General features: G+C 42.4%; 1 protein-coding gene across 1 annotated transcript in view; it reads left to right on the top strand.

Annotated features, from left to right (window-relative positions):
- The window catches only part of fat2 (FAT atypical cadherin 2), a 71759-nt gene that overhangs the window by 10588 nt on the left and 39080 nt on the right, over nt 1-22091 (top strand). The window contains 10 exon segments of the mRNA XM_029441868.1: nt 1965-2023; nt 3626-3937; nt 5407-5617; nt 11400-11539; nt 12150-12212; nt 12952-13164; nt 13842-14052; nt 14978-18645; nt 18946-19342; nt 21381-21580. Coding sequence (XP_029297728.1) covers nt 1965-2023; nt 3626-3937; nt 5407-5617; nt 11400-11539; nt 12150-12212; nt 12952-13164; nt 13842-14052; nt 14978-18645; nt 18946-19342; nt 21381-21580 — 5474 coding nt within the window.

The raw sequence follows: 22091 nt of genomic DNA, 5'->3' as shown, positions 1-22091 counted from the left end.
ATGACAGAAAATCAGAGAATATTTGAATAGTTTGACTATTTCTGCTTAAAAAAATGACTGAAAAGATACATTTATTATCAAAATTGCTGCCAATTATTTCTCTGTCATCGACTAATTGTTTCTGATCTTCATGCTTTTCAAAAGCTGAGGAGCGTCAGATTCTCATAAAACCTCTCTTTTCATACCAGCAATACAGATGAGGGTTTTCCTCAGTCCTTGCATTAGTGTGAAAGGGGATAAACACACACACACACATACACACACACACACACACACACACACTCCACCTGCCCCTGTCAGTGTGCAGCCAGCAGCCCGAGTGTCGCTGCTGTATTAACGCCACTGAAACACTTCACAGGGATTGAGATGACATGAGGTCAAAATGAGGAAATTGACTAACGGCTGCAGAAAAAAAGATGATAGGAATCAAAATGAATCAAAATACAACAAAGTGTGAGCTTTAAAAGTGTCTTTATTAAAAGTTAAAAGAGGAATAATTATACTTTTATGAACACATTCGGTATGGATCCAGTTTTATTAAAACATTATGATGCCCGAGATTGTTTTGCAGTAAATACTAATTATTAACATTCCTCTCTAACTCCTCTGCAACAAGCCAACACAGGAGCTGAAAACACCATAATTCTGTTTACACAGAAGTTCCCCTGGCAGGTGAAACTGTTGGTCTGAGGTGAGGAATCAGCACACACACAACGGCACAGCAGCCACATGTGTGTGAAGAACCTGCTGAGCCACATAGTCTACTGTATCAGAAACAAACACGCTGTTAGCGGTCCAGACATAAAGGATGATTCACCAAACCGCCACTCAGCCAGTCGAGCCTGTGTTGCTTTCCCCCGCTGCTTCTCGTCAGTCTAGCGCAGTATTACACGCCGAGTGTCTGTGGCGACATTCACGGGATAAATCACGAGCGGCGCTCTGTGCGAAGTGAGATCCTGCAACACACCTGCAATTACTGCTTATCTGAGATCTCTGAGATCTTTAACGTGTTCAGAATCATTTAGACCTGTCATGTCTCATCTCACTCTTAAGTAAGCACCACTGAACGCCAGATGTTTCTGTATCTGTGGTGACGGAGTTCTATTGTTTTTAATAGTATTACATTGTCCTTAACTTGAGCTTTATAGTTCATTCTTGACTTTGGAAATATTAGTATTGCAAAACAAAAGGTCCTCTCATCAGCTCAACCCACCGAGGAAGATCACGAGATGCTACTGAAAGCTCCAGATAGATAATTAATTAGCTTAACTTTATTGTGTTGTTAGTATGTGTGTGTTCATCTCTTGTTGTTTGTTCTGATGATGAAATGACAGTTTTAGTAGACACATCTTGACTGGATTCAAAGTCTGGATGAAATGATTCCGTTTATTCTTTTGAAATACTGTCTTCCATCACTTTTTAAAATACGTTTGCCTTTGATTCTCGTTTTACTATTACTTTCCTTGTTTTAATACATATTTAATGAGCAGAGTTTCATAGCCAATGACTTGTAGTTCATATGAAGATAAAGCTCTTAAAACTTTAACAATTATTTGCCAAGTTTTAGTGTTTGGCAGCAGAAAACTGTTGCCCTGCTCCGAACACACTCTCGGAATATATCGATTTGGACGACTTTGTCTGGAGTGTTTAAGGTCGACCTCCTACACAAACACATAGAGGAGCACAAACACCATCTATAAACCACAATGTGTTTGTTCAGCTCTGCTACTGTCCTAAACCACACACACAAACACGCACACCTACAATAACGGACGCAGGAGCACTCTGAGAACTAACTGTCTGTCTGCCTGTCTGTCTGTCTGCCTGTCTGTCTGTCGGTGTTTGTTTGTTTAGGTGTAATTAGCTCCATCACTTCCCAGGATTGAGACTCACTGCACTTTTCTTTTTGTGTGTGTGTGTGTGTGTGTGTGTGTGTGTGTGTGTGTGTGTGTGTGTGTGTGCAGGTGTTATCAGCACTCTCTCAGCCTTGGATCGGGAGGATAAACCAGAACACAGTATCGAGGTGAGACTATGAGTAATATGTTGTGCCTGAAGCTTTAAAATGTTTAAATGTCTATTTGTTGTTCTTCTAGTTGTAATATTTCAGTAAGCTTTAATAGGGTCGGCTCAGGGTTTGGCTTCAGAGTAAGAGCGTCTTTTTAAAAAATCCTTTTGAGTCAAGAAAAAATCAATGTTAGCAAAGGAAACACTTCTGCATTGACAGCAGGAGACGAGACGCACTGCAGCTCTGAGAACAGTTGTGTGCAACACAAACAGGAAGACAAACTTTTAGTCTTACAATGAAACCAAAATGAATGATTTCTTATTGGGCTTCGGCAAAACTTTTAGACATGTCTCAAAATAAAAGTCATTTTAAATCTCAAAGAAAATTACCGGTGCATTAATTTACTATCCAATCATAAACAGTGTATTGATTACTTAACGGAGCTACATGAGTTTTATTATGTAAGGTCAAAGTATGAACAGCGCGGGGCCCTGAGGTCAAAGCCGGGGGTAAATACTCCCGATAGAACTGCAAGTAACATTTATTTTCATCATTGATTAATCCTAATTAACTCCACTTTACTTATTTATATAGCATCTTCCTTACAAACATGCAGCTCAAAGAAAAAAAGATTAAATATAACAACAATAAAATAATAAAATGTCAAAAAATATCGTCAGTAAATATAAATAAAATAAACACCAGGGATAATAATAATAATAAGCTTTATTTGTATAGCACCTTTCATACAAGAATTGCAGCCCAAAGTGCTTCACAGCAAAATCACAGCAAAACATAACAATTAGTACAAGATTAGACAGAATAAGAGCATTTACAGAACAATAATCACAGTGTTGATGTACATGAGTCTGAAGTACCATTATAAAAATAGCAGAATTAAAATAGTATAAAATAACATTGGCACAACATTCTTGTAAATGTTTGAAACTATCAGGGCCATATTTTGAAAGTATGAGATCAACAATGGGCCCCTGTGGCCCTTCAACAAAAAAGATATAGAATATCACTATTAAAAGGCTAAAGTAAAGAGATATAAAATATCACTATCAAAAGGCTAAAGTAAAGAGATATAAAATATCACTATTAAAAGGCTAAGATAAAGAGATATAAAATATCACTATTAAAAGGCTAAAGTAAAGAGATATAAAATATCACTATTAAAAGGCTAAAGTTAAGAGATATACAATATCACTATTAAAAGGCTAAAGTTAAGAGATATAAAATATCACTATCAAAAGGCTAAGATAAAGAGATATAAAATATCACTATTAAAAGGCTAAGATAAAGAGATATAAAATATCACTATTAAAAGGCTAAAGTAAAGAGATATAAAATATCACTATTAAAAGGCTAAAGTTAAGAGATATAAAATATCACTATCAAAAGGCTAAAGTAAAGAGATATGTTTTTAGCTTACTTTTGAAGATATTAAGCGAGCTTGCCTCCCTATGAATGAAAATGAAATGAAAATAAACTGATTACATTTTAAAACTGAGGCTATAACATTACTCTAGGAAGAAAGGTGTTTTTGTATTGCATTAAAGCTTATAAAATAATATATGAGTTATGATCTTAACCCTCTTTCGTCTTAATTCTCAGGTAATCGTTTCAGACAATGCATCTCCATCTCTGCGCTCCACTGCCACCGTCGTGATCCGAGTTCTAGACGCCAACGACAACCTACCAAAGTTCACCGACAAGCTCGTCCACGTCAAGCTGCCTGAGCAGCAGCAGCAGGCGGGTCAACGGGAAGTCTGCAGGATGATCGCCCGTGACGACGACGAGGGCTCGAACGCCGTGGTGACCTACAAGCTCCAAGACAACAAGGACGACAGTTTTGAGATTGACTCGGTGACGGGCGTGGTGACGTCGCATGGGGATTTCTGGCCGGGAAACTACAGCATTCTCACGGTGCGTGTTCTGAACTGCATTTAGAGTTGTGAGTTCATTAAACCCCGAAGAAATTGTTCATTAAAATGAAATATTATGAAGTTCTACGAAATCTCTTCATGCCATAAAGTCTCTTACATAGAACTCTAAATCTAACACTTTTGCCTCATTATGCGCAAAGATATGAATATGCAAATCAGTACATGTTGGCTCATACTCGCCGTGCCGCCAGGATAAATGGATGGAACCGTGTCGGGCTTCAATATAAGTTTTGTCACCCAAACTGCTCCCATCTCTGTCTGATTTTCAGATCCTTTGGTAATACATGAAGACTTACAAGTTCTCGTTTTGCTACTTTACCACCAAATACACATAACATCTCGTTTCCCCCGTAGTGTTACGCTAATGATATCATACATATCTTGTAGCACGCAGCATGTACATGTTAACAAGGTTAAAACTTGATTTTCATGCACTTTTGTTACCAAATCTGTTACACACACCCACGGAGTGTGAAGCACAAATGTGTCTCCTGTCTTTCAGCAAGCGTGAACTTGTGTTACAAAAGGCTTAAAGGTAAATACTTTCTCTGAAGAGTTCATTTGCGTGTCTCTACGGGAGGTGTGAAGACTTTAACGTTGTGACCGAGCCCCAGCAGTGCTGCCAAAGAGGCTAAATTACCCTGAATGGCACTTCACTAACACCTCATCGAGAGCCTCAGTCCTTGTCATCACTCTGAGAGAAGCTCAGAAACATCAACACTGTTGTCCCTCCTCCGCTGACGTACAGAACAGTCTTTGAGTTTGTTTCTCTGGATGTGGAGCTTTACAGAAAACTTAAGGGCGACGCAGCTGTTATTTCACATCTGTGTGTCAGACCGTCTCTCTTTACTTCCCTGCGTGTAGCACACATCTGTAGTTCTTATCAAACACACAGGAGGACATTATGCATTTGTTTGGGGACTATATTCATCGGTGGATTAATCCATATTTGGTGTTGTAGTATTTGTTGGAGGTAAAAGTTTAAAGCCACTTTGTGTATTATTTGAATATGTGTTGTGGTCATACAAAAACACATTAGGGAGAATTTAGCGCCTTGAGATCGATTTTAGCTAGGAAAGGCGCTTCACAAATTAAATGTATTATTATTATTATTATTATTATAGAATACACACAACTGCTCACAGCTGTCATTGACAAATAGCAAACACACATAGGAACACTTAAAAAATCATAAATTCATAAATCTGGGATGAAACTTTACAAATACCATTTAAACGATAAAAGTCTTTATTTACTTTATTATGAAACTCCTTTTCTCACCATTATTCTGAATATGTATATTCAACATAAAACTATTTTAAATGGATGAAACATTCTGTGGAGGTAAATCTGTAAAAAAGTAGTAAAAATGAACAAAGACTAAAGATTAATTGTCTTCCGGCTCTATTTTTCATCAAACACTCATTAAAATGTTCATTTAACTTCCAGATCAAAGCGACAGACCAGGGCAGCCCGTCACGCTCGTCCAAAGCGAGACTCGACATCGAGTGGATCGCCCTCCCGCCGCCCTCCGCCGAGCCAATCACGTTTGACGAGCCCCACTTCACTTTTGCTGTCATGGAAACGGAGCCTGTCACTCACATGGTGGGCATCATCATGACGGAGGGGACGCATCGGCTGAAGTGGTTCGATATCATAGGTGAGGATAAACTAACACACACACACACACACACACACACTGGTATTGATCGGAGGCCGTTTGCTGTGCAGGTGAGGAATACAGAATAAACTAAATAAGGGTAATGATCACTAAAACAAGACAAAGGATGAATGTAAAACCCTATTTTTTATTATTTGACAATAAAGAACAGAAACATAAGAGGAAGAGCAGCTGAATCAGAGTTCAGTGATCAGCGTGGAATCACATCCGTATCATTGAAGTGATGTTTAACATGTTGCCACTGGAGGAGGTGCTGACTTGTGGAGCGCCGGCTCTCCCTGGAGAACTCAAACAGCTGACAGCCACCATCCATCCACATGAGCCTCTATACACACAGGAGACATTTCTAAAGAGCAGGGCGGTGACCACAACACGAGGGAAAGGAAGAACATGTATTTTCTTTACTTTTGGTGATTACTTTTCTTAGACTGACATAGATAGTTTTCTCTCCTGTGTTAATCTATCATTCTATCTGACAGGTAAACCTGCCCACACACACTATGTGTACCTGTGAGTGTGTGGAGACGTTTAACTAAACATGATTTAGTCCCTGTTAGAACATGAGGTATTTAACACCTGGATTGTTTTAATCTCACTCCTCTCAGGGTGAGGGTTAGTTTGCTATTAAATCCTGACATTTATTTGATTTGAATCAAATCACTTTTTAAAAACTTAATCAGCCGCTTGACCTTTGCTTGTTTCCCAGAATCCTTTGTGTCAGTTCACCAGAACTCTTGTATAACATCAGTTATTTTATATGTGGAGGTTTTCCCTGAACCTTTGATCCGGATCGCAGCACCCGATGCTTACTGTTGATGATCGAAGGAGATGATCAGAGCTCATATTAAAGGACAACTACGCAAACCCTCCTCGTGGTCTGGTCGGTAAAACACAGAACAAACACGGTGACCCGGCTTTGGTGTGCAAAGCTCTGAGGGAGTCCAAAGGGCGTTGAAGTGACCGATGATCATATCATCTTTTGGAAAGACACTCGAAAGAAAATCACAGACGGGACTTGTTGACGAGCCTTACAGGTGAATGTAACGTTCAGAAGCAGTGAGGTGGAACCATCACTCTGACCTCGTTCACCTTCATATCAAGTATATACAGAGCGCGTGCACCCACATGCACATGAACACACACACACAACTATTACTAGTAACCAGTCAGAAAGATTGTGTTCCCTGGTCATTATTTATGTCTTCACAATCTTGCTGCATCTTTAGGATTTATGTTATTTATGAGTTATGTGTTCATCTTACAAGTATGCACAATATTTAATTACCAGTTCATTCCTTGACCTTCGCTCAGCGGCCTTGCAGGCTTATACATGGTATGTGAGAGAAGAAGGATTGAAAGGATTGATGTTGATAGACTAAACATAAATACGTGCAAACAAAAGATGGATTAAATCATAAACCTTGGCATCACAGAAGCTTAAGTGTTCCTGTAGTGATGGATGAATAGAGAGAAGACGGGGGAGGAGGAGAGGAAATAAAGGTCTTGGTGTCAGCGGGATGAGCAGGACGTTTTCTCTCTGTGAGGATGAATCAGCAGCGTGCTGCCTCACATCACCTGCCAGATCCCCACAGGAGGGACGACTGGCCATTCCTGCTCTCCCCTCCTCATCCTCCTCCTCCTCCCCGGCTGCTCTCAGCCCCTGGACGGTATGAGACGGTCATCGAGGGCTTTATGAAAAATAAAAGGCGTGACAATATTTCGTAGTCGAAGTGGAAAGCATCCCCGTGACTCCGGACGTGTCGTCGTCTCATTCTCTTCGAGCCTCCTCTGGAGAACACATCGTGATTTGCCAGACGGTTTCCTGGCAGACGGGGCAGCGTGTGCAGAAGGGTTCCTCCTGTTCGGTTTGCCGTGCCAAGCTCGATCCGTGCCAGAACCCAGCGGAACACAGCAGACACTCTGCATCCCTGCGGGGACGTTCAGTTGTCCCGTAGCTGCTGACGCCGGATGACATGTGTGTGTTGCATTATGTCATAAGACAGAAGAGTCCTGAACCTGAGCAGCCTGGCAGTACGATATCACACTAACTACAAACAAGTCATCGTTAACGCTCCCGAGCAGGCTTTAAGGTTTCTTGTTTCACAACCTTCTCCTCCTCTCTGCTCGTCCACTCAACGTTTCACTGAATCTTTGTCACATGACTGTAGCTCTGTCAGTCATGGCTTCCCAATAATTCAGTCTGTTTTACAGGATGCAGTTCATGCAACCGCTTTATTTTAGGCACATTTTTAAATGTGACCTGTAGAATCAAGTGTCCATTTCAAGCTTTGTATATTTCCTGACTGAAGCGTTCGTCACATATTTAAGGACTGTTTACGGTTTACAGTTTCTGGCTTTGATAAATGGTGTAATTCTGGCAGTTTATTTTAAAGAAAGATGCCTATTCATCTATTATCACGTGTAATATTCCCCTAACCACACCAATAACTTCAAAGAAACAATGAACTGCAGCTTTAACATAAACGTAGTAAAGTGCATGTAAGTCTCATGTTAAATATCATGGAATTGAAATATGAATGTGTACTGATGTGCAGTAGTTTGATATGTATTCCATGTGTGCAGTGCAGCTCTGACAGTGATAGTTGTGGATCATTATGCAGCGTGTTCCTCCCCGTGTGGTCCGCCCACATAACTCAGTAATTATCACTGATGGACGTTAAACCATCAGCAGCTTCTTCTCTTTCCTTCCTCTTCCTCATGTCTTCCACATGAGACTCCACCCACTGTTGTCATTCACACTTTGATGATAGTGAGGCATTTAAATGATCCTCATCTCGTTGGCAGATGAGGGTTTTTGTTGTGTCACAGCCAGGGTTGCTCTCCCACGCAGATATAATCAGGCTTTCATCGCTCCGCTTTTACCTTCCTCCTCTCCAGCAGCAGAACCCAGATGCCTATCGAGCCGTGAGACACCTCAGAGAGACAAATTAAAACTTCCCTCGTTTGAGTCAAAATAACTCAAACGGTCCCTCTGCACAAACACAACATGTGTCACAGAAAACAGAACATCATCAACAGGATATGAAAGAGCAGGCGAGTCTCTGCTGCGTGTGGAAGGAAGTCCCTCCGGCTGCACTAGACTGTGATCTGTGTGCCAGAGCGGGTCCCAGCTGGGTGTGATGTGGTCCGGATGAGGGTCAGCACCTGCAGGTCCGAGGCTCTGGCTCTCTGCTGAGCATCTGATGAGTTCAGGCGTCTCTGGGTCTGAATCCAACAGGGTTTCCTCGTCACAGGATTTGACATCAATAGCATGAGACACAGTATAAAAGGACGTTTAAATACAACAGGTCTGAGTCCAGGACTACATCTAGATTGCTGGCCTGGTCCGGGGGTTTGACATCTTGTCTATTGAAGCTGACTCTGAATCGTTCCTACCTGGCACATCCAATCATTGGTTGTTCTGTTCAATGCACTTACTCAGTGCTTGTATTGGACCATAGTCCCCTGGTGATATGGTTGTATAAGTGAGAATGAAGAAGTTCTTGTTTGAAGAGAGCTATGTTCTCCTGATTTCAAGATCGCGTTACAATTTAAAGGAATAGTCCGATTCTCTGTCCAGCGTGAGGACAACATGCGGCTGCTCGTCCTCTGCTGAGGAGCTGTTGAGGCAGGTCGACCTGGAGGAGACCCTGAGGCCGACACGGGACAAGCTGAGAAGCTGAGGCTCCTTGTGACTTAGAGCAATTACTGGAGGAAGTAGTATCTGTACCGCGAAGGGTATCTGTTTCATGGTCATTCCAACTTACCCTGAAGGGAATTCCTGCAAAGTTTGACCCTCTGAGGATCAAGATATTGAACTTGGAAGCAGATCTTGTTCACAATGCGTTGTTTGTTTGTAGAGTTCAAACTCAGCACAATTCTACACAGAAATGTGTAAAGCTGCAGTGCTCATTATACCCAGCATGCTCTTTCTTCTGCGAGGAGCCAACATCTATGAATTGTATTCCGAGCGTAGCGCTGGAGGGTATATCAATATCACACAACGATATTGGATTTTGGTGTTTTTTGGCTTAATTGGTGGTCTTCAGGAAAGGTCAGGGAGGTAATGCGAATCATTAGCATTCAACAGCTAAGAACCTCTAACTGTCAGTCTGCTGTTTGGTGCTCAGCAGGTCGTGTACCGGCGGTTTATCAGCCGCCTTCTGAAAACAAGAGAATAACTGGCAGAAGAATTAAAATGAAAACCAGACGTATTAAGCGAGATATGAGCATGTGGGGAAATTCGAGGCCTGGCCTGATAAATGACTGATGGGCTCGAAGCCTCTCGGCATGCCTTGCTGCCACCGTGGCCCTGACCCGGATGAACACGCAGAAGATGGATGGAACAATGCAGCGAGATAAAAATGTCAGCGAAATTCCTGCATGGAAGATCTTTTCTTTCATGTGGAACATGACATTTGCCGTTTCCCCTCTGAGTACCCGGAGTTCAACATATGTTTTGCATAGTTGGCCCCAGAGGTAATGGAACCAGGGCAGGGATATATCTTCCTACAGATGATCAGTAAAGTGATTTATTTATTTATTTTTGTGTTATTTCCTGGGCGCTGGTCTGTCAATCCAGTGATGTTGAAATGTAAATACGTTAAGCAGATGTGGCTTCTTAGTGTGCAGTGATTCAGCTCGGTCATTAGGGCGTAGCTGACAGAAATACACCTTAATGTAAGGAAATCATTTCAAACTGTTTTATTCCACTTTTCACTCTGCAACAATGATACGCTGTGTGTGTGTGTGTGTGTGTGTGTGTGTGTGTGTGTGTGTGTGTGTGTGTGTGTGTGTGTGTGTGTGTGTGTGTTTGTGTGTGTGTGTGCAAGGTGGATATCTTAATAAACACCATCTGTCCGAGCAGGCATGAGGTTTACCTTTCTCACGCACAAACACACAACCTGCTGAGAGAAGACAGTCATGAAGCTACAAGGGGCTGCGGAGAGGGGAGAGGGGAGAGGGGAGAAAAAGAGATGAGGAAGGAGGAAAGGAAAGAAGGAAAAGAGGAAGCAGAGGAGGGGGAGAGAACAACAAACGGGCAGAGTGTGTCAGGGTTACTGCAAATAAAACACAGCATGTTTCCAAACTAGGCGGAGAGAAGAAAACATCACGCAGTCGCTCAATAATCGGATAAAATAGAAGCATGAGTTCACTGATGCTTCTTCAAAGGATCGCAGATTTATCCTGTCTGCCAATAAATAACAAGAAATGCTGTCAACGATATGTTTGAGGTCAAGTATTATAAATAAAGGTTCATTATTTCTACTGTAATGTAAAGAGAAAACACAATAAATGACAGGTGATCAGATTGTAATTCAATCATTTACCAGTTTTTTTCATTTTTGTTTGTATTTTACACAAAAACAATCACATTTCCAAAAGTCTGCTCAAACAATGGAGTCAGGGTGAGTTTAACAACTGATCTCAGCGCCCCCTCAGGCAGAACAATTCTTCACGTTCCTACAAGCTGTCAAACTCGACCTGCAGAGTCTGAAACACCTGTCTCTCCCTCACCTGTCTCTCTCTCACCTGTCTCTCCTCACCTGTCTCTCCCTCACCTGTCTCTCCCTCACCTGTCTCTCTCTCACCTGTCTCTCCCTCACCTGTCTCTCCCTCACCTGTCTTTCCCTCACTCCCTCACCTGTCTCTCTCTCACCTGTCTCTCCCTCACCTGTCTCTCCCTCACCTGTCTTTCCCTCACTCCCTCACCTGTCTCTCCCTCACCTGTCTCTCTCTCACCTGTCTCTCTCTCTCTCAGGTGGTGATGAGGAAAAGGACTTTGACATCCAGAGAACTACAGGAACCATCTTGATCGCCCGCCGGCTCGACGCCGCTCGGCGCTCCAACTACAACATGACGGTGCGGGTCACCGATGGCTACCACAACGCCACCGCACAGGTTAGGAACAGAAGACTTGGGAAAAACATATTTGCAGAAACTACTTTAAAGGAAAAACGAAGGAAAAGCGGTTTATCTGACCAAGGAAGTCAAAGGGAGATCACAACAAGTCTGCCACCAAGCGATTATATTATATTCAGGGGCCTCGATCGATATGTGACGATCAGTTTATGCTTCCAAAAAGAAACTAAGATATGATTTGACTGTATTACTGGGCTCTGTAGGAAGGAGGGGACACAGACGGGCCATGGGAATTTCAAAATAATGGCAGAAGATGACGTTTTCACTTTGTACGACCATAATACATCACACTATATTAAATTAAGAAGCCAAACTCAGTCCCCTGAAAAAGCTACAGTATGTTACTGTTCAATTCCAACCACTGAGCTGCACCTGCACCTTTAAACAAAAACATCCCAAAACTTTGTTCTGTCCTCATTTGAGTTGGAAAATCTCTGGTTTAGAATTTGAATCTTAAATCCTGTCAGCAGCAGCGGCTCAGGTGCTGCGTGTAAAGCAGCTTCAAACCGCTGCTTCTTTCCATATTTAATGTTGGCGATGTCGAGCATCCTTTTTCTCAAACCCTGTGTGTTCCATCTCCAAACTGTAGGCCTACATCCGTGTGCTGGACATGAATGACCATCGGCCCGTCTTCCTGCAGCCGCTGTACGAGGTGAGAAGCAGATCCAGTGATTTCCATTCCAACAGTAGAGTTCACAGGACAACAACACCAGAAACGAATTCTTTACAGATAATTATCGGTGTGTCAGAGACCCAGGTGTGTTTGCCCTCAATAATCACAAGGATCAACCTTCTTAAGTGGGTTTTTCAGGGCTTTATAGCACAAACCTTTCAAGCTGACTAACTTTCCACCAGTCTTTCTCAAACTTTCTCTGCCATGTCCCCCATTGGAAAACAAGCGACTGCCCAAAGACACCAGAGACACACACGTCTTCCCTGTGAAGTGAAATTCACTCTCTGTGTGTTCAGATTTGTGAGTTATGACTCGGAGAAGGAGCAAGTTTTATTATGTGTATGTGCGACAATCCGGCGCTAAGGGTTTAAAAGTACCGTAGGCCCTGCTTTATTGATTTCTGGATTGTGTGTGGTACCCAGGAATCTAGTTTGAAATCTATTAGACTTTCAATTTACATTTAGACACATGAGAATTCTCACCAACCTCTGCTGGTTTGTTTTACTGCAATTATCAGGACATCCAACAGAGACGAGGCAGCAGCGTCACTGCTGTCGGACTCATCACAGTAATCGATGCTCTGCTCTAACGCAACATTTTCTTGTCAAAATTCATTTCAGTTCTTCGCCGGACCGCCTTTACAATTTGTGTTCAAGTTGAAACGTTTTCTCTTTTGTGCCACCTTAAAAAATAACTCCACTGCTCCTGTGTGTTGAAGGTGAGGGTTCCTGAGGACACCTCCCCTTGGAAGGACATCCTGCAGATCAGCGCGCAGGACGGCGACAGCAACAGTAAGCTGGTGTTCTCCATCCACAGCAGTCTGCACCCAGACAGCACCAAGTTCTTCCATCTGGACCCAAAGAGTGGAGTCCTGGTGATGACGGAGCAGCTCGACTACGAGAGGATCTCCGTTCATACGCTTATCGTTATGGTAATGATGCTGTCGTGGACATTTATCGCTCACAACAATTGAGAGGAATCAATAAAGCACAGACACAGATACAGTTTAACAATTATTATTTTGTTGCACAACAATCAATAATTATGAGAACACTACCTGCTTCCAAGCACAGTCAAGTAGAGCTCCAACTAATGAAGAGAATCTAGCCCTTATATAGGAGTTGTTCATGAACACACACACTTTCTGAAACCCAACCTTTCAATCATCAACATTTACTTTTCCAGACCCTATATGGCGCCACGGCAATTTATGCCATGTGGAGGTCATCTTCTCATTCCTTTGAGAGGCCCCCTTAACTTCCTTAGGGCATGGACCTCATGTTATGTCTTCAGACATGAACATATGGTATATATCATTAGTACACTTAATGAATAAGACATTGATTATTAAGTCTATCTTAACGATGCTATTATCTCAGTAGAATACAATAGAATCTAATGAAGACCTGTGTGTAATGTATATTAATGAATTATATCGAGTCAAAAATCTAGAAACAATTGTTCAAACTAATGATAAATGATTAAAAAATAAGCTTTTACATTGACATCGTTGACATCATATTATTTTTGTGCAGCAGTATTTTCTGTGACAGCTTCAGAAGTCTTTTACCACCTCACACACTTAAACATGTATTTGCTCCTCCTCAGGTGCGTGACCAGGAGATCCCAGTGAAGAGAAACTTTGTGAAGGTGGTGGTTCATGTGGAGGACTGTAACGACCACTCGCCAGCCTTCCACAGCACCCGCTACGAGGCAAGCATCTCCAACCTGGCCCCTACGGGCTCCGAGGTCGTCCGGGTCAAGGCTCTGGACAAGGACATGGGCAGCAACGCCGACATCAGCTACTCTCTGAGCTCTGGTGAGCAGCAAAAAGGCTTTTTATTCCATTTCCTTCCTTTTCAGCTTCACTCTGCTTTACATTCATTCAGTTATATATAATCACACCTGGGAGCTGCCACCATTTTCTAATTCAGACCGCCGGGAGCCGCCCCACACATCCGCAGCGATCAGGTGTCGACTACTTATCGCTCCACTGATGGAGAGGGTTCAAGGGCACAATGATGATGCCTGAGGGAAGAAAGGGTCTCTGCCTGCCATCATTTTCTGTTTGGGATTAGAGTTATAATTCAGCCTTTATCACCTTTCCCCCTTATAACTAGAGAAAAGAAAATAGGCCAATAGAGTGAGATGATTGTAACTCCAGAGCACTTTCTCTTCTTTAAATAAGTTAAGTTCTTTCACAGCAGAAAGAATATGCATAATAATTTTAAAGCTCATTTTTTAACACGTTTGTTGTAAAAACAACAATTTTACGAGGATGTAGCGTCAGACTATATCTTCGGAAGGAGCAACCACTTTAGTTTATTCCTCGAAATGTTGAACTATTCTTATTGAGAAAATAATATTTCAGGACTGAATAATAGATTAATGGTCTGTAAAATGATTCGTTATAAAAACAAATGTATTGTTAATGCAACATTACAGTTACAGACCTTTAAATCTATGACATAAGGTCTATCACTAAAACATATTGTACCAGGATAGAAATGATAAGATTGATAGAATTTTGGAAAATACAAACAGACAAATTCAACTGTCACCCACTGCAAATAAGTGAGCACAATATCCAGTTAATATACCAGTAATACATCCAGTTAATACAAAACAATGTTAAGTTAATGCATAAACAGGTAAAACATTTTAGAGAAATGATATTGACCAAGAGTGCTGTTTTCTTGATCCTTTGACTTAAAACTTGTTTAAAATGTATTTTCTTCCTGCAGGGAATATCGACAACATCTTCTCCATTGATCCAGAGCTGGGCTCTATCAGTGTTTCCAAACCTCTGGACCTTCAGCCTCAGGATCAGTTCCACTTGACAGTAAAAGCCACTGACCAGGGCTTCCCTCAGCGCACTGACCTCTGCTCCGTCCACGTCCACGTCCGCATCTCCGACCAAACTCCACCTGCCTTCCCCTCGGATGAATACCTCACAGAGATCAGTGAATTAAGCCCTCTTGGAACACCAGTGGTCACCATCTCGGCCTCCAGCCCCGCTGCAGTTCATTACGGGATTGAAAGTGGCAACCCAAACGGTACATTTCATATCAATCCCTCCACTGGGTTGATTTCAATCCAAAAGCACCTTGACTTTGAGAATTCTGCCTCCTACAAGCTCAAAGTTACAGCTTCCACCACGGCTGGAGCTTCGTCCAAGACTCTCGTTTACATCTACGTGATTGACGAGAACGACAACGCTCCTGTTTTTCAGCTGCGGAAGTACCTGGGGCAAATAAGTGAGTCGGCTCACATCAACAGCATGGTTATGGGAGAAAGAAACATCCCTCTGGTCATCCAGGCTTCAGATGCAGACAAAGATTCAAATTCTCTGCTGGTGTATCAGATCCTAGAACCGGAGGCCCTGAACGTCTTCAAGATAGACTCGAGTATGGGCACCATCTCTTTAATTTCACCAGTCGACTTCGAAGCCAAGTCCGAGTATCACTTCACTGTACAGGTAAAGGACTCAGGGGAGCCGTCACTGTATGCAACAGAGCCTGCCAAGGTCAATGTTCGCATCCTGGACCTGAATGACTGCCCGCCGCAGTTCACCACGCCAGTGTACGAGCCATCCATCATCTTCCCAGCTGTCAGAGATACAGAGGTTGTGCGTGTTATGGCTCATGACGCCGACTCGGCAGTGTCATACAGCATTACGGAGGGTAATCTTCACAATGCCTTTTCAATTCACCCCAATACTGGAGTCATCACTGTGAGCAATGAGTCTGAATTCAGTCCATTTTACCAACTGGTTGTTAAAGCATCTGATGGCCTCTACAAAGACTCAACTACCGTCAAGGTCAACGTAACAAACTTAACAGTCAGCGATCTTGGATTTGAGCAGAAAGTGTATTCAGTAAACATTATAGAAAACCTAAAGACTGTCAAAACTTTGCTGGCACTCAAAGCCTTAGGTTGTTTTTTAAATGAGCCTGTTTTATATTCTGTGGTAAACCCAGTGGGAAAGTTTTTGATTTCCCAAACATCAGGCATTCTTGAAACAACTGGTATCCCTTTTGACAGAGAGGAACAAGATGTTTATGACTTAGTGGTGAAGGTAGAAGACATGAGAACACCGCCTAGGACAGCTACCACACAGGTCAAGGTTTTTATAGAGGATGTCAATGACAACTCTCCACAGTTTCTAAACTTGCCTTTTTCAATGATGATTGTTGAAACCTCTGAACCAGGAGATGTTTTATATCAAGCAACTGCCATCGACAGAGATCTGGGAGAGAACGGGTCCATCATGTACTCGCTGGAGGACGATTACGACCTTTTCAGGATAGATCCTGACATAGGCGATGTATCCCTTCAAAGGCCTCTTGACTTTGACGCTCTGAATAAGTATGTGTTGACGGTCTTGGCTATAGACGACGGTGAGCCCAGTCAAACCACAATGGCTCAGCTCAGTATTCAAGTGAGGAATCAAACCAACCCAGTTTTCCAGACCCTTCTGTATCCACTGAAAGTCCCGGAAAATGTCCCTCCCTTCACCACCATCTTACACGTCCAAGCCAGGAATCCAGAGGGATATCGGCTTATCTACAATCTAGAAGAGGACAATGCCTCACAACATTTTCACATTGATTTCAAAACTGGCGTGTTGACTGTCACCAACCTCCTCGACTACGAGAGCCAAGCCATGCATGTGTTGACAGTTCGTGCTTCTGACTCTGTGACTGGAGCTTTCTCTGAGGCCTCCATTGAAATAGAAGTAGAGGATGTGAACGATAACGTGCCAGTTTTCTCAAAGCTAATATACCCTGTAACCATTGTTGAGGGTCTCCCAATCGACACCTCTGTGATACAACTCTTTGCCTCTGATGGGGACTCTGGCAGAAATAAAGATCTTACATTCCAGATTGTGAAAACGGAGAGAAACGAGACTGATTTCTTTGAGGTAGACCCTCATACCGGGTTGATCGTCACAAAACAAGTGCTGGACCATGAAAACACAAAACACTTTCATTTGAAAATCAAAGCCACTGACAATGGCACTGTTCCTCTTAGTAGTGAAGCCCACGTCTTTATTAATATCACTGATGTCAATGACAACCCGCCAGACTTCATCAGCTCCCAGTATGACGCCACACTGGATGAAATGGCAAAATGTGGCCACATAGTCATCAAAATCCAAGCTTCAGATCCAGACACCGGGGACCTGAATAACCTCAAGTATAAAATCCTCTCAGGTAACAAAGGCCGCTACTTCAACATCAACGAATCCTCAGGAATCATCTCTTTTTCTAACGTCTGTAAGAGGAATCTGGATCCTTACTATAACCTGACAGTGGCGGTGTCTGACGGAGTGTTTCAGAAAACAGCACCAGTTAATATTGACATGATAAACAGCAACAGGCATAGTCCACACTTCAAGCAGAGCATCTATGAAGCAGAGCTCGCTGAAAATGCAGAGGCAGGAACTCGGGTGATCCGGTTAGCGGCCATTGATCCTGACGACGGGCCTTTTGGCAGTGTTGACTACACCATCATAAACAAACTTGCTGATGATACATTTTCCATCGACACTGATGGGCAGATTGTTACAACACAACCGTTGGACAGAGAAAACCCCACCCAGCGAGTCATAGCTATCAAAGTGATGGCTAAAGATGGCGGCGGAAAAGTGGCCTTTTGCACAGTCAAGATTATTCTCATTGATGAGAACGACAATGTTCCTCAGTTCAAAGCGTCAGAGTACCAGGTTTCAATTCAGTCAACTGTAAATAAAGGCTCCCCTGTCATTCAAATCATGGCTTATGACGCAGATGATGGCAAAAATGCAGACGTCACCTACACAGTAGATGAAGCTGAAGAAGTGACCGAAGACATTATCGAGATCAACCCTTTCACTGGAGTTGTGAGCGTCAAAGAGAGTCTTGTCGGCATGGAGAACAAGATCTTCAACTTCAAAGTCAAAGCCCGCGATGGTAGCCTTCCTTTCTATAACTCCACAGTCCCCGTTCAGCTCAAAGTGGTTTCTCCTGACATTCCCCTCCCAAAGTTCTCAGAGCCTCTCTACACCTTCTCAGCTGCAGAGGACATCCCCGTGGGGACAGAGGTCGGCTCAGTGAGGGCGAACTCCAACATGCCTCTTATTTACAGCCTGGTGAACGGGAACACTGTGGAAAGCAACAAAGACAAGGTGTTCAGTTTGGACAAAGAAAGCGGAACTTTGCTGTTGCAGAAGACCATCGATCACGAGAAAACCAAATGGTACCAGATAGATGTGATCGCTCAGGGGAGCCACAACGGGACTGATGTTGCATCACTGGTGTCGGTCAGCATCCAGGTCCAAGATGTGAACGACAACCAGCCGGTGTTTGATGCAAACCCATACAGGGCCTTCCTGGCTGAGAACATGCCTGCTGGAACTACTGTTATTCAGGTGACTACAAGGATGGCAATAGGGTTATCAATCTATAATGATAATGTAATAGTTACTTAATTGGAATAACAGGAGTTTTTCAAGTTCTGCTGATATTGCGTGACTTCAGCTTTTGCCTAGTTTTAGCCTGTAGCTGTAACTGAGAATAAGCTAGGCTTACAACACCCTGGACCAGTATCTCTACTCAACACACACACTCAAACACAAATCTTCTCTAACTCAAAGTAAAACGGCAACATTTTTACATTTTAAATGCTTTTATAAAATAAAAATTGACCAAATGCTTATCTTGACCCACAGGTGACAGCCAACGACCCCGACACTGACACCAACGGGCTTGTGACCTACAGCTTGGAGTCTCTACCTGACGACACCGCGGCGCACATCACCGAGGTATTCTCCATCGACGGAGAGAGCGGCTGGATCACCACCATACGGGAGACGGACTGTGAGGCGACTAGGCTTTACCGGTTTAGCGTGTTCGCCACAGACCACGGTGGCGACGCCAAGCTTTCTTCCAGCGTCCTGGTGGAGGTGACGGTGACGGACGAGAACGACAACCCGCCAAAGTTCTCCGATGACGTTTACCGCGGCTCAGTGGTGGAGAACAGCAGCCCCGGGGAAGTCATCGTCTCAATGACGACCACAGATGCTGACGTGTCGCTGGAGAACCGCCTTGTGACGTGTTACATCACAGGTGAGTACGTCTAAATGTGTGATAGGCCAATAGAGGAAATGTCTTAACGACTTAGATTTTGAGAGTTTCAGTCGGCATTTGTTTTGCCAGTACCAGCTGGCCAATGCTCAGTAACCTTATCCCTCACACAGCAGTGTGTACATGTTAACTTATACATTTTACACGTACCCTGTGAAAAAGTTTAAGTTTAACAGCGCTGTGCTGGGGCGAAGAACTGAAGAAACAATCCAACACATCGCATAAAAGTTTACCGCCTTGTTTAGATTCCAAAGCCGACATTTCCCGGTACTTACCGGATAATTGGAACCCTGGTGGTTGCAGAGAGTGTGTGTGTGTGTGTGCGTGTGCGTGTGCATGTGTTTGTCTGATGATGACACTGGCATGTGAGAAAGAAACAAAATCAAAAGGAAATGTTAGATATTAAGGTCCCCCCCCACCAGTGTGATTGAGGTGTTGCGTTTACTTATTCAGTGTCCGTCTACAACAACAGAGCTGCTTCACACAACAAGATTCAAGATTCATTACGGGCCAGAGCCTGCATTTTGGAAATACTGAAGTCTGGATCTTCCACACAAACTACTTTTTTACTAGCTACCAAAACATGTTATTAAATCGTCCAATATATATTATTACATTTAATTAATTCACTCTTAAATTAGAGAAACGTTCAGGAGTGTCCTTCACGACATGAGGATGTTTCAGACACTTCTCCACACAAATCTAAATAACCCCAGAATTTAAAAACACCATGTGAACTGTTTACGTCGCCTCAAGTTGTGTAAAACGTCTCAGGATCAACACAGAGGACATGACGATGTAAGAAATCTCTAAATAGTTGAACAGCAACGTTTACAACCCCAGGAGGAGTAGGTGATGTTTTTTTGTCTTACTTTGTCTTTAAACATTTTCTAAACACTTTATGAAAAAGCACCAAATTTGATAATGCAAATTATTGTTTTATATTTTATTGCGGGGATAATTTTCCTGATGATCTGCTATAGCCATGCATGTTTTAAAACTTGACTCAAATGATGGAAAGAGTAAGATTATTGGGGAATTACTTACAGATTATTGAGGACCGAAAGCATTATGTTTCTACATGTTCTTTAATAACACCCACCTTCATGCGTTTATGTTTCATCAGGGACACAACTATTCCTTGTGTGTCTGCAGGTTGTTTATGTAAAGCAGCACACAATTAGCATTTTGTCCCTGCCAAAGAGAACCAACAGTTGTGTTCAGCACTTCAAACCTGTCTGGCAACTTTTGACAAACGGATTCCTTCTCGAGGTTGAAGCGTAAAGAAGCTCCTGCGCGGCTCCATCAGTAAATATTACCTGTCTGTCAAACAGCTGGTTGACTGACTGTGATGCAATCTGCTGTAACACTCAGACTGATGGTCGTTCTCATCGGTCCAGACAGCCACAAGAAGAAGAAGAAGTGTTTCCATCTCAAAGATGAACGTTTGTAAGAAAGAAAAGAATAAAATGCAAAGTAGCCAGTGAGTCAGACGAATGTGAAAACATTCCCCCGCAAAACAGAAAGTGAGGGAAAATCAAGATGGCAATCACAAATTATTGAATTATTCATCAGGGAAGACATGGCGTCAGAACTCAATATCATAGTTTCTGTTGGACTAAATAAGAAAACACAACTTTATATGACTCAGAGACACAATAATGAAAACAAAACGCTCAGAGCTTGATATACATCAATATTACTTCTGTCACAGCCTCCTTCTCTTTCATGTCGGGAACAAAACATAATTCACATAAACTGTGAAACAGAACTCACCGTCCTCACACACATTTACACACAACAATTCTTCAGATTGGTTTTGAAATGTGCAATTCAATACTTTTCCATCTGGATACAGTTACAATATCAAAAGCACCGAATACTCAAATGTGATCATTTGCTGCTTTTCCTCGACTTACGTTCTAGTTAAATTAATATTTTAAAGTTCAAAAGTTTTAACAGAGTTCTCCTTTTATTTGTATTTTTCTTCCATTCTATATTTATGTTTCTTGATTTGCAGACGGCGACCCGTTGGGCCAGTTCGCCATCATCCAGGAGGACGAGGGCGAGTGGGGTTTGATCGCGAAGGTAGCTCTGGACAGAGAGACCAGAGACAGATACACACTGAAAGTCACGGCCACCGACGGGAAGTCTGAGGCTCCGGTTATCGTGGTCGTCCACGTGCTGGACATCAACGACAACAGTCCCCTGTGTGAACAGGTGAGGGAGGACGTCATGATTCACCCTTTCATTCTCTTCTTACCTTCTGGGAGTATTTCACGTTACACCTTAAACTTTAACAGTAATGTTTCATTTACAAGTAATACTGACTCCTAAAACACTAACAAGGAATCTCAAAATTGTTATTGGGTTTATTCAGAAGATAACTCCTTCCAAACAATAAACCATATATATAATATGTGTGTGTGTGTATATATATATATATATATATACAGTATACATAATATTGCTCTGCTGTGCAACATGGTACGAGCTGGTAAAATCATATTATTTAATATATGACATAAAATGCTATTAAATGGCTGTGAATATCCAACTGTAAACTTATTTATATTATGTATACTTACTTATGATATATTTATTTATTGTTCCCTCATCTTGGAAATGTATCCTGAAATGTGTAATAAACTGCTTTAAAGATGCTTTATTTTGAATTTGATCAGATGTCATAATACAATTAATAGAAACGTAAGCGTGCGAAACCTTTTGA

Source organism: Cottoperca gobio, chromosome 10 (assembly GCF_900634415.1).
Source record: "Cottoperca gobio chromosome 10, fCotGob3.1, whole genome shotgun sequence".
Classification (NCBI taxonomy): Eukaryota; Metazoa; Chordata; class Actinopteri; order Perciformes; family Bovichtidae; genus Cottoperca; species Cottoperca gobio.
The sequence above is the reverse complement of the archived record's forward strand: the minus strand, read 5'-3'. Positions and strand labels throughout refer to the sequence as shown.